This window comes from Muntiacus reevesi, chromosome 1 (genome assembly GCF_963930625.1).
Source record: "Muntiacus reevesi chromosome 1, mMunRee1.1, whole genome shotgun sequence".
Lineage (NCBI taxonomy): Eukaryota > Metazoa > Chordata > Mammalia > Artiodactyla > Cervidae > Muntiacus > Muntiacus reevesi.
In genome coordinates this window covers 190,119,555-190,129,796 of record NC_089249.1, presented here as the reverse complement: position 1 = coordinate 190,129,796, position 10,242 = coordinate 190,119,555, and the positions used below count along the sequence as shown (strand labels likewise).

The 10,242-nt window shown below is 55.4% G+C and overlaps 1 protein-coding gene across 2 annotated transcripts; it reads right to left on the bottom strand.

Moving 5' to 3' along the window:
- Nucleotides 1-40: 40 nt before the first annotated feature.
- Nucleotides 41-9,512, bottom strand: PALM3 (paralemmin 3). 2 transcript variants are annotated; one of them, XM_065917611.1, is made up of 7 exons: nucleotides 9,353-9,512; nucleotides 6,420-6,468; nucleotides 5,436-5,516; nucleotides 4,856-4,998; nucleotides 4,648-4,732; nucleotides 2,278-2,323; nucleotides 41-2,189 (listed from the first exon to the last, which is right to left on the bottom strand). In XM_065917611.1, exons 1-7 carry the CDS (start codon nucleotides 9,391-9,393, stop codon nucleotides 286-288), a joined length of 2,349 nt encoding a protein of 782 aa, XP_065773683.1. In that variant the 5' UTR covers nucleotides 9,394-9,512; the 3' UTR covers nucleotides 41-285. The 2 variants fall into 2 exon arrangements, with proteins under 2 accessions (XP_065773683.1, XP_065773684.1); XM_065917612.1 differs by lacking the exons at nucleotides 6,420-6,468; nucleotides 9,353-9,512 and having other exon boundaries at nucleotides 42-2,189; nucleotides 4,856-5,113; nucleotides 5,436-5,488.
- Nucleotides 9,513-10,242: the final 730 nt, after the last annotated feature.

Sequence of the window (10,242 nt, the reverse complement as noted above, 5' to 3'; positions counted from 1 at the left end):
CAGGAGACGGTGAGGGGGTTCTGGGCCAACAACACACATACTCACACTGTCCGAATGCTTAGCATTTTATTTTCAAGTATAAAAAGCTTTGTCACAGAAGAGGGCCAGGTCACAGGCAGCGGGTGAGGGGTCCGGAAGCCCGGGTAGAGGGGGAACGTGTACACCAACGGGCTCCCAGGTGCCATGGTCAGTCCGGTGCCCCGTCTGCGCCTGGGACTGCCTGCTGGATGCCAAGAGGCCGAGGTAGCTGTGAGAGGAGCTGGGAGTAGGGTGGAGGGCATGGGCTCACATAACCGCACAACACTGGCATGTCTTCTGCTTAGGGCCGCTAGCCTCTTCACCTTCCGGAGGGGCAGATGGCTCCGGCTGCCGGGCAGGCGCATAGGTGGGCACGGGGCGGGCACTGGGATTGGCCCTGGGCCCCTCCATCTGCAGCAGTGGCTGGCACTCAGCAGGTTGATCCTGAGCTGACGTCTCTGCCAGGAGTGGGGTGGCATCTCCAGTGGGGTCCTGGCCCTCAGCAGGAGTTTGGGGCTTCGCTGCTTCCACTTCTGCTTCTGGGGAGCCTTCCTGCTTCTCCTGGGGCTGCTGTCCTTCATCCTCCGGCCTTGGCACCTCCTTGGCTTCTGGGGGAGCCCCTGCCTCACTCACTTTCTCTGCCTGACATTCCTTTTCTTCTGACTCTCTCTGCTCTTCCCCGACCCCCTGAGTCTTCTCTGTCTGCAATGGCTCCTCACCCCCGGTTCTCTCTGCCTTCAGCGAGTCCTCATCTTCATTTTTCTGCACCTCTGATGGCTCCTCACCTCCGGCTTTCTCTACCTTCTGTGATTCCTCATCTCTTGTCTTCGCTGCCTCCAATGGCTCCTCACCTCCCATTCTCTCTACCTTCTGTGATTTCTCATCTTCTGTTTTCTCTGCCTCCAGTGGCTCTTGACCTCCCGGTCCTGGTACCTTCTGTGATTTCTCGTCTCCTGTTTTCTCTGCCTCCAAGGGCTCTTCATCTCCCATTCTCTCTGCCCTCTCATCTCCTTTTTCCTTTTCCTCCAATGGCTTCTCACCTCCTATTCTCTCTGCCGTCAGTGACTCCTCCCCTTTTCTCTCTGCTGCCTCTGGTTCTTGGCTTGCCTCTAGCTTTTCCTCACCTCCGTTCTGCTCTACTCCCAATGGCTTCTCATCTCTTCCCCTCTCTGCCCCCCGAGGTCCCTCAGCTTCTTTCCTTTCTGCCGACAATGGTTCATCACCTCTTCCCATCTCTGTTTCCACATGTTCCTCACCTCTTCTCTCTGGCTCCAAGGATTCCTGGCTTCCTTTCCCCTCTACCGCCAGTGACATCTCTGCTCCTCCTGGATCCGTGCCTGCCTTTCCCTCGCTGCCTCTCTTCTCTGCACCTTCAGGTCCTTCCGCCCGCCTCCTCTCCGCTTCCCACGTTTCCTCCTCACCTCTGCCCTCTGCCCCCCGTGGACGCTCATCCTCTTCCTCCCTTCCCAGTGCCTTTGGCCCTTCCAACCCCTCCACCTCCAGCTCCTCCCATTCCTCATTGAGGGTCACTCTCTCCACCCAAATGAAGGACCCCTCCTCTCCTCCAAAGACCCCCTGCCCATCACCATCAGGGCTGCTTCTGGGGGCACCTGCTCCAGGAGCTGCTCCCCCCGATCCCTCCTGGAGCCCCAGGGAGCCGGTCTGCAAGGCCTCTGGGCCCCTGCCTGCCTCCGCCATGGCCTCCAAGTCACTGCCCTCTGTACCCCCCACCCCCTCCCAGACCACCTCCACGATGGCCCTGTCCTCCTTGACCCACGAGGGAAGCTCTGGACGGCTGGCTTCGTGTCTGTCCCCGATGGCCTCCAATACCATCTCCTCCACCTTAGCCTCCAGCTCCAAGCCTGTGGCCCCGACGGCACAGTCCTCCGTGGCCCTCAGCCCCTCCCACACCACCTTCACTATGCCTCCTGCTTTGGCCTCATTCACTGCCCCCTCAGGTGCCACCACCCCCTGACTCGGCTCCTGCTCCAGAGGGAGGCTGGATCCAGGGCAGGGGCCATTGGCTTCCGAGGAGGTTCCTGCTGCCCCAGGGACCTGCCTCGGGGCTGCTGGAACCCCGGCAGCCTCAGTTCTGGGCTCGGAGGGGGACTCCGGGTATGTGCCCACCGGTCCGGCTGGCAAGGAGGCTCTCTTGTTTAGATCGGTCTGGCCTGGGGGAGTCAGGGAAGAGGAGAGATGGGGCAACAGTGTGAGGTTCAGGCCCTTCCTCTTGCGATCCCCAGACCTCAAAACACCCACCTGCAGGACCTGACTCCACGCTGGGCTGGGAGAGAGGACGGTGACCCTGCAGGGATGGCAGAAACAAGGTCAGGGCAGCCCACATCTCACTTCCAGCCTCCAGCATGGCAGCACCCCTCCCCTGCTCAAACACCCTGGATGTGAGTCTTCCTCACCTGTCTAAGCTCCCTCTACTGCACTGCCCTGCACATGGTATGCACCCAGTTAATCCTGTGTCCATGCAGCCTCGCCCTCTATTGGGGACCTACTCTGCCAGCTACTGAAGTTACTTAAGGGACATGCATGCGTGCTCCGTCGTGTCTGACTCTGTGACCCCGTGAACTGTAGCCTGCCAGGCTCCTCTGCCCATGGAATTTTCCAAACAAGAATATGAGATCAGGGCTGATTTATATCAATGTATGACAAAACCCACTGAAAAATTAAAAAAAAAAAAAAAAAAAAGACTATGAGATCAGGTTTCCAGTTCCTACCCCAGGGGATCTTCCCGACCCAGGGATCAAACTCACATCTCCTGCACCAGCAGGCGGATTCTTTACAACTGAGTCACCTGGGAAATCCCACTTAAGGGATACTTAAGACTTTTGCTGTTAAAACATAAGTTCCAGTGGGAGGAAGCAGGTAATAAACATAAAATACAAATCTATAATTCAGGAAGTGAGAAGGACTATGATGGGGGGAACAGGATAAGGAGCTAGGGAATGGCTGGGAGGTGATGGGGTGCCTCCTGTAGGTATAAAATGCAGGAGGGGGCTACCCTGGTGGTCCAGTGGCTAAGACTCTATGCTCCCAATGCAGGGGCATGGGTTTGACCCCTGGTCAGGGAATTAGACCCCACATGCTGCAACTAAGATCTGATGCAGCCAAATAAATATTAAAAAAAAAAAAAAAAATGATGCAGGAGGGCCTCTTGGAGGTGGTGACATTGAACAAAGGCCTGAAAGGTGAGAAGAGCCAGCCTTGAGTCAAGAAGAGGTGGGAAAGGGCATTCTAGGAAGAGGGGAAAGGCAAGTGCAAAGCTCTGGGGCTATAATGAATTAAGCATGTTCAAGGGACAGAAAAGGGTCAGGGTGGCTGCAGTGGAGTGAGGAAGGGATGGAGGGAAAGATGAGCTCAGGGAGGGGAGCTGGGGACCTGGCCATGCAGGCCACCTCCACCAAACCCCACAGATCTCTCATAGCTCTCAGTCCTACCCTCCTCTGTCCAAAGGTCTCCTCTCCCCTTCTGAGACAGGCACCTGGGAGCCAAAGTAAGGCATCAAGGAGAGGTGGGGGCTGTGGAAAACCCACAGCTTACTGTGGGCAGGTGCATCAGTTACTGGATCTATGGATACTGGATAATGTTACTGGATCTATGGACTTCAAGGATAACCCAGAGAGCCAGATCTTAATGTAAAGTCGTCTTGGTTTTCAAAGACCCATATGTTGTATGGCATGTGGATTATATCTTAATAGAGGCATTACCAAAACAAAATCCCAAATCCCTCAAATCATGGCGATGCCTCAAATCATTACAGCATCTCATGGGGACCCTTTTCCCATCTGGGAGGCTGAATTCTGAGAACACATCCCCACATTTTCTTTTCTTTTTTTTTGGCCAAACTGTGCGGCTTGTGGGATCATTTTAGTAATCCCAACCAGGGATTGAACCCAGGCCACTACAGTGAAAGCACCGAGTCCTAACCGCCGAACTGCCAGGGAATTCCCAGCCCCAGCCCCCCAGCTCCAACCCCGCCCCACAACATTTTCTGATTACTTTCCTCATTCAGGTCACATTGGCAATCATATATCAAAATAGGGCTTCCCTGGTGGCTCAGATGATAAAGAATCTGCTTGCAATGCAGGAGATCCCAGTTCAATCCCTGGATCAGGAAGATCCCCCGAAGGAAATAGCAACTCTAGTATTGTTGCCTGGAGAATTCCATAAACAGAAGAGCCTGGAGGGCTATAGTCCATGGCGTCACAAACTCAGTCGAACATGACTGAGCAATTAACACAACTCGACAACATATCAAAAAAACATTCCGTTTTGCCTGCTTCCGGTACCAAGCTATGATCTCATTGACCCTCTCACACACCTCTTCCAGTTGTGTGCTATTGTTATATATCCCCATTTTAGAGATGGGGAAACTGAGACTTAGGCATGGAAAGCAACTTGCCCAAGACCACAAGACCAGAGGACCCAGCATCTAAACTATGATTGGGTACTTCCCTGGCAGTCCAGTGGTTAAGTAACTGCGCTTCCATTGCAGGGAGCATAGGTTCGATCCCTGGTCAGGGAATTAAGCCACATAGCAGGGTGAAAAAAAAAAATACAACTGTGCTTGGAGACTACTGCTTTGAGCTCTGCTGGTCACATCCCCTAGCTCCTCACCTGTCGTCGCCAGGTGGGCCTGCCTGCGGGCTTGTGCTGGGCACCTGTGGACGCACTCTGCAGCAGCTGCAGCTGGGACTGGAGTCTGGGGAAGAGAAGGGGCTGCTGGGAGCCTGGACCCCAGGCTCAAGGGTCACCCCCACCGGAAGTCTCAGCGGAGTGGGCGGAGGGGCCTGGCCTAGACAGAGGGGCGAAGCTATCTACTCACGTGAACAAGCTGTCTTCCAGGCTCCGGATGCGGGCCTGAGCTTGGTCTTCAGGTGACTGGGGGTCCTGTGAGGTGGGGTCCTGGGGCCGCTCTGGCTCCTCAGCTGCCCCGTCCATTAGCCAGCGTTCCCGGAGAGACTTCCTCTGGCCATGGGAAGGGGCATGTGGATGGACAGACATTTCTGCCTCAGGCTGGGATACGTGCCCCAACAATGCCAGGTGGGAAGCCACCCCGTTCCCAGCCGACAGCTTTCCCACGCTGGAAGAAACACCCATCAATCTCCCCAACTTTTCCAGAATGGGACAGACACCCCAAAAGGGGAAATTAACGTCCCTCTTAGCCCCTCTCTACCCCAAAGCGGAACAAACACGTTCCCATGATCTTCCCAAAGGTAGAACAAACGTCCCCCATCACCACCAACCACTCTTCCCAAGCTGGGGAAGACGCCCGTCCCCTAAGCTGGAACCAACTCCCCCAACCCCATGTCTAAAGAGAGGCTCCTTTGGTTCCCAGAACTGACTCTCACAGACACCCCCACTTCATTGCCCGGGCTAAGCAGGCGCCCCCGGCCGCCCCCAACCTTGAGCCGCTCCACGCGGAGTTTCTCTTCCTCCAGCTCACGGCGCGCCGCGCGTATCTCCTCTTGTAGCCGCCGTTTCTCCTGCGCACAGAGGACCCTGAGCTGCCCGCTGGCCGGGTGGGGCCGGCCGGGGCCGCCGCCTCCCCTTGCCCCCTCCCTCCTCCGCCGGGTTCGCCGGGGCTCCCGGGGGCTCCCGGGACTCCCGGGGCTGCAAGCCGCACGGGGTAGCGGAACACACGTCGGGGCCCGGGGCGGGGAAGAGGTTGGGGGGCGGAGGCGCTGAGTCAGCAGAGGGTAGGGGCGGGGCCGGCGGGGGCGGGGCCGGCCGCGCCCCAGATGCTGCGGAGGCCTCGCCCCGGCGGAAGGGGGCGGGGCCTGTGGATGGGGAGGGTCCCGGAATGGGAATCCAGAGCGGGAGGGGTCTGAGATATGGGATTAAGAGGGATGCGATTCAGAGAGATGGGGGTCCAGATATGAGGATCCAATGGAGGGGGCTAATGAGGTGGGAAGTCGGAAATGGAGGTGCAGTCGTGAGGATCCAGCAAGACTAGGATGTAGAGATGGTCCAGAGAGATGCGAGTGCAGCAGTGGAGGACCAGAGAGATGGGGTTGGTGAGATGGGGATTCAGAGATGGAGGTCCGGAGAGATGAGGTCCAGATATGGGAGTCTGAGGGAGGGGACTTCAGACATGGTATATTTGGGAGACGGGGTTCAAGAATGGAACAGATGCTGCAGATTTGAGAGTGCGGAGTCCGCAGAGCTCCATTCTTGGGGTGTTGATGATCATACAGAAGAACTGAGGAGCAGAGGGGCCTGAGGATTTTGGTGGGGCGCCCCAGGCGCGGATGGAGCTGAGGGTGCTCCCCGCACGTTCAGAGCGCTAGGCCTGCTCCCTGAGATAGGAAAGAGGTGAGGAAGAGGCCTGGGTGTGGCGAGCGGTGCCCAGGGCTCAGGGCGCAGCGCGCTGGTAGGGCGTCCCTTACCGCGATGACCTCTAGTCGCTGCCGGTAGAGGGAGCTCTCCGCCATGGGCCTGCAGGGAGACCGAGGGGTTGAAGGGGAGCGGGGTCGAGGGGCGGCCGGCTTGGGCTGCGAAAGGAGCCTCCCGGGGGCCCAACCCTCGCAGACCCATCTCTTGAACATCCCTCTTTGAGCCAAGATCCCTGAGCTGCTTGGAAATCAACCAAACCCAGTACTTTCCTCTATTTCCCCTTTGCACCTGGGAGGAGTCGGGGCAGAGGGCAGGGGTCCTGTGAGGGAGAGAGAGCCCTGGCCGGGACAGGCTGAGCTAAATCGCTTCTGAGGCTAGACATCACTCCTCTGAGCCTCAGTTTCCCCATCTGTAAAATGGACCAGAATAGCTTGACCCTTCCTCACCTCGCAGAGAGAGATTTCCTTTCAGGGAAGTATCTATCCATGCAGGAAAAAACTTAGGACTATGTGCCCCCAAAACAGTAGCATGGTTTATTATTAATAGTAATTTTAGGCAGTTCCCTGACGGTCCAGTGGTTAGGACTGGGAGCTTACTGCTGAGGGCAGGGATTCAATCCCTGGTCAGGGAACTAAGATCCCACAAGTCAAAAAGAAAAATAATAATAATTTAAATAATTCCCATGACTAATAATGTTTTTAATTAATTACAATAACCATTCCCAGAAGTTTGAATCCCACTAGGCTGGAACATGCTCTGTATTTTTTCCCAAACCCACACCCTCTCTGGACCTTGGCTGTTACCCAGCATCCCTTACATGCGGGTTGAGGGAGGGGGTGAGAGTCTGGGAGAGAAGTGTCCATCTCGCTGTGGACACATGCCATTGCCATGGTAACTCCAGAGCTGCCTCTTCCACTTGCAAGCCACCCTCCCAGGGGGCAAGGATCACCAGGTCACACTGCCTAGTGCTGGACTCCGAACTAGGGGGAGGGAGACTTGCCGTTTAAGGTTTAACCTGCAATTCCCCCATCGTTGTCCACCTCAAAGCACCCTGGGGTCCCCAATTCTCAGCCTCCAGGGCACCCCTAGTCCATTTGGGCTCCCCGTGGAAGCTGGAGACTGGTTGGTACTGCAGTGCACGTCGGGGACAGTCATCGTCACAACAACTTCCCATCACAGGGATGCACTGGGTGCCAGCTACATGGAGGTGCTTCCAATATCTAGAAGGATATTTCTATCTGCCTGTTGTTGGCCCTGACACGTCACCCAGGGTGGGCACAGAGCAAGCCCTCAAACATTTATTAATTTGAGCACTAACCTATTGGATGAGTTTAAACCTCATTGCCCAAACTCTGGTGGGGCCTCCCGGATCTTCTCTGGCTTCACCATGAAGGCATAATAGTGAGCTCGCATTTAGCACTTACTATATATAGCTCTCTAAGTGCTCTATGGGGCTTCCGCTAGGCTCCCGCAGCCATCTCCGCCTCCTCCTCCCTGCCCTGATCTTGAGACACTGTAGTCAACTTTTTGCTGAGTTGACATTCCAACTGAGAAGAAAATCAGCCAACCATTAGCCAGTGCACACCATGTACTGGGCACCGTTAAATGCTTTATTCCTAGTAACTCATTTGGGGCTTCCATGATGGCTCAGATGGTAAAGAATCCACCTGCAGTGCGGGAGATCTAGGTTCGATACCTAGGTTGGAAAGATCTGCAGGAGAAGGCAGCAGCTACCCACTCCAGGATTCTTGCCTGGAAAATTCCATGGAGAGAGGAGCCTTGCAGGCTATAGTTCATGGGGTTGCAAAGAGTCAGACAGGACTGAGCGCCTTTCAAAAAACTTTAATAACTCATTTAACCCTATCGACCATCCTAAAAGCTAAGTAGTACTACTGTCCCCATTTTACAGAAAAGGAAACTGAGGCTTTGAGAAGTGGCAGAAGACTTGTCTAATGTCATTGAGTCAGGATTGGAACTCAAGGCTCTTAGAGCCCAAATACTGGGAACACTGTGGAGAAATGGAAGTTCATGCATCTTTATCTTGACAGCCAGGGGACCAGAGATCAGCCTGGGGAGATGGGTCTTCAATTCCAATTAGGGCAGGATGCTGAAGTTCATGCTTTACAGGGTGTCCCAAAGGAAGCTCAGACCCCCTGCTAATAGGTTTGCCCTGGGGGAGGTTAAAGTCTCCCCTCTGTTCTCCCACGCCCAAGATGTAATCACCCTGCCTCCTCCTTGCTGGGGGGTGGGGGGAGATCAGATTCCCATTGCTAGGCAACCAGGTTTGTAGTTGGTGAATAATGCAACGGGGAACCCAAAAGAGTGAGGGACCCAATTGGGGTCCCTGGAGGGAGCCCCTTTTCCAGAAGTCTCTACAAACCTCTGGAGCCCCCTCCATCTTCTGACTTTCAAAGGCCTTCACATCTCAAATATTAAAACAATCTGCACACTTTATTTATTGTTGCTTGTCTCTAAATCTTCAGCTTTTTGCCCTGCCAGGGACAGCTGGTGGTCATTTCATTAAGCAGGTAATCATTTCCCTGTTGAAATTCTCTTTTCCAGCTTGGGAGCTGTTAACTATTTTTCCTGTTGGATTTCAAACATTTCTTCCCACCCCAGACACCAAAGGAGGAATTTAGAGGCGAAATATGAGGGACCCTGACATTCCCCATCCCCCACTCAAGTAATAGCCCCACCCCGCCTCTGGCTGGACTTTGGGCTTGAAGCCTGCTGGTGGAAAATCCCCAAAAAACAAGGGGGTAAGAATTCACATCTCCCACCTGACTTTCTGGGGAGGGGGGCATTGAAGAGGCTCCAGGGTTGGCTGCCAGCCGCCCTTCAGTCTTCCTGGCCCCCTTAGGAGAGGCTAGCTGGAGCTCTAAGCTGCAACAACCCCCACCCTGCCGTCCCCTCTTAGGAAGGCCAGCGTCTCCCATGAGCCCCTCCCAGGCCCTGCCCACTGGCCCCCCTGACCCCAGACACTTACATGGGTGTGGCCAGAGACCACACATGGCTCTGCAGGGCCATCTCTGCCCAGAAGCCCACGTTCTGATTTCCGAATTCCAGATCCACCACCCCGGGTGCTTGCCGAAAGGTGCCCCGGAGGCTGTGACTTGGCTGTCGGGAGTTGGGGGGGGGGGGGGGCAGCAGGCGGGCACTGGGAGAGCTGGTCCAGCTGGTTTGGGCCAGGAGGCGGGAGACGCCTGGGCCGGGCTGAGGGGGGCTGGGGGCTGGCGGGCAGTTCTGGGGAGGTACTATCAGCTGTCCTGATCAATTATTTACCAGCCACTGGCCTCCTTGCTGCACTCGGCTGCCTCCCAGCAAACACACTCTCACATGCCTGGTCAAGCCTGTGGACTGGGGCTGGGACTCCCTGACCCCTCAGACAAGGGCACCTTTGCTTGGCACCCTAGACATTCCAAGTCTGGCTGCCCACCAAGGGTAACCTGCCTTCGAACACTGTTGCTTTTACATACTACTGCCCTCCCTTCTTGGACCCTGATCTCTGGGGTGAGGATGGAGGGCTGATCCCACCAGAAGATTCTGGAGACCAGAGCCTGTGCCTCATGAGAACCAGAAGGCTTGAGCTCTGGACAACTCAGGGCAACTTCCTTTCTAGACCTCCGTTTCCCCTTTTGGAAAATGAGAGAATTCAATCAAATAGCCTCCAGGACACTGGACGCCCCTTAGGTTTGATAACTATTGGGGGAGTGTAGTGATGAGAAATGTCTAGAGAACTTCGTACCCAAGTCTTGAAGGTCCCTATTCAAGCCTCCCACCATTCCTTTCTTCAAGGAGCAGCGCCCCTTTTCTCAGCTGATCATGTGTTTTATCCAACCATCCTCTTGGGGAAATCATCTCCTACTCTCCAGGGTG

Excerpts from the sequence above, each read along its gene's own strand:
- PALM3 (XM_065917611.1), bottom strand. The coding sequence starts at position 9,393 with ATGGCCCTGCAGAGCCATGTGTGGTCTCTGGCCACACCCAT. Across the intron at positions 6,469-9,352 it reads TGGTCTCTGGCCACACCCAT|GCCCATGGCGGAGAGCTCCC; the intron begins GTAAGTGTCTGG and ends GTCTCCCTGCAG. Across the intron at positions 5,517-6,419 it reads AGCGACTAGAGGTCATCGCG|GAGAAACGGCGGCTACAAGA; the intron begins GTAAGGGACGCC and ends CTCTGTGCGCAG.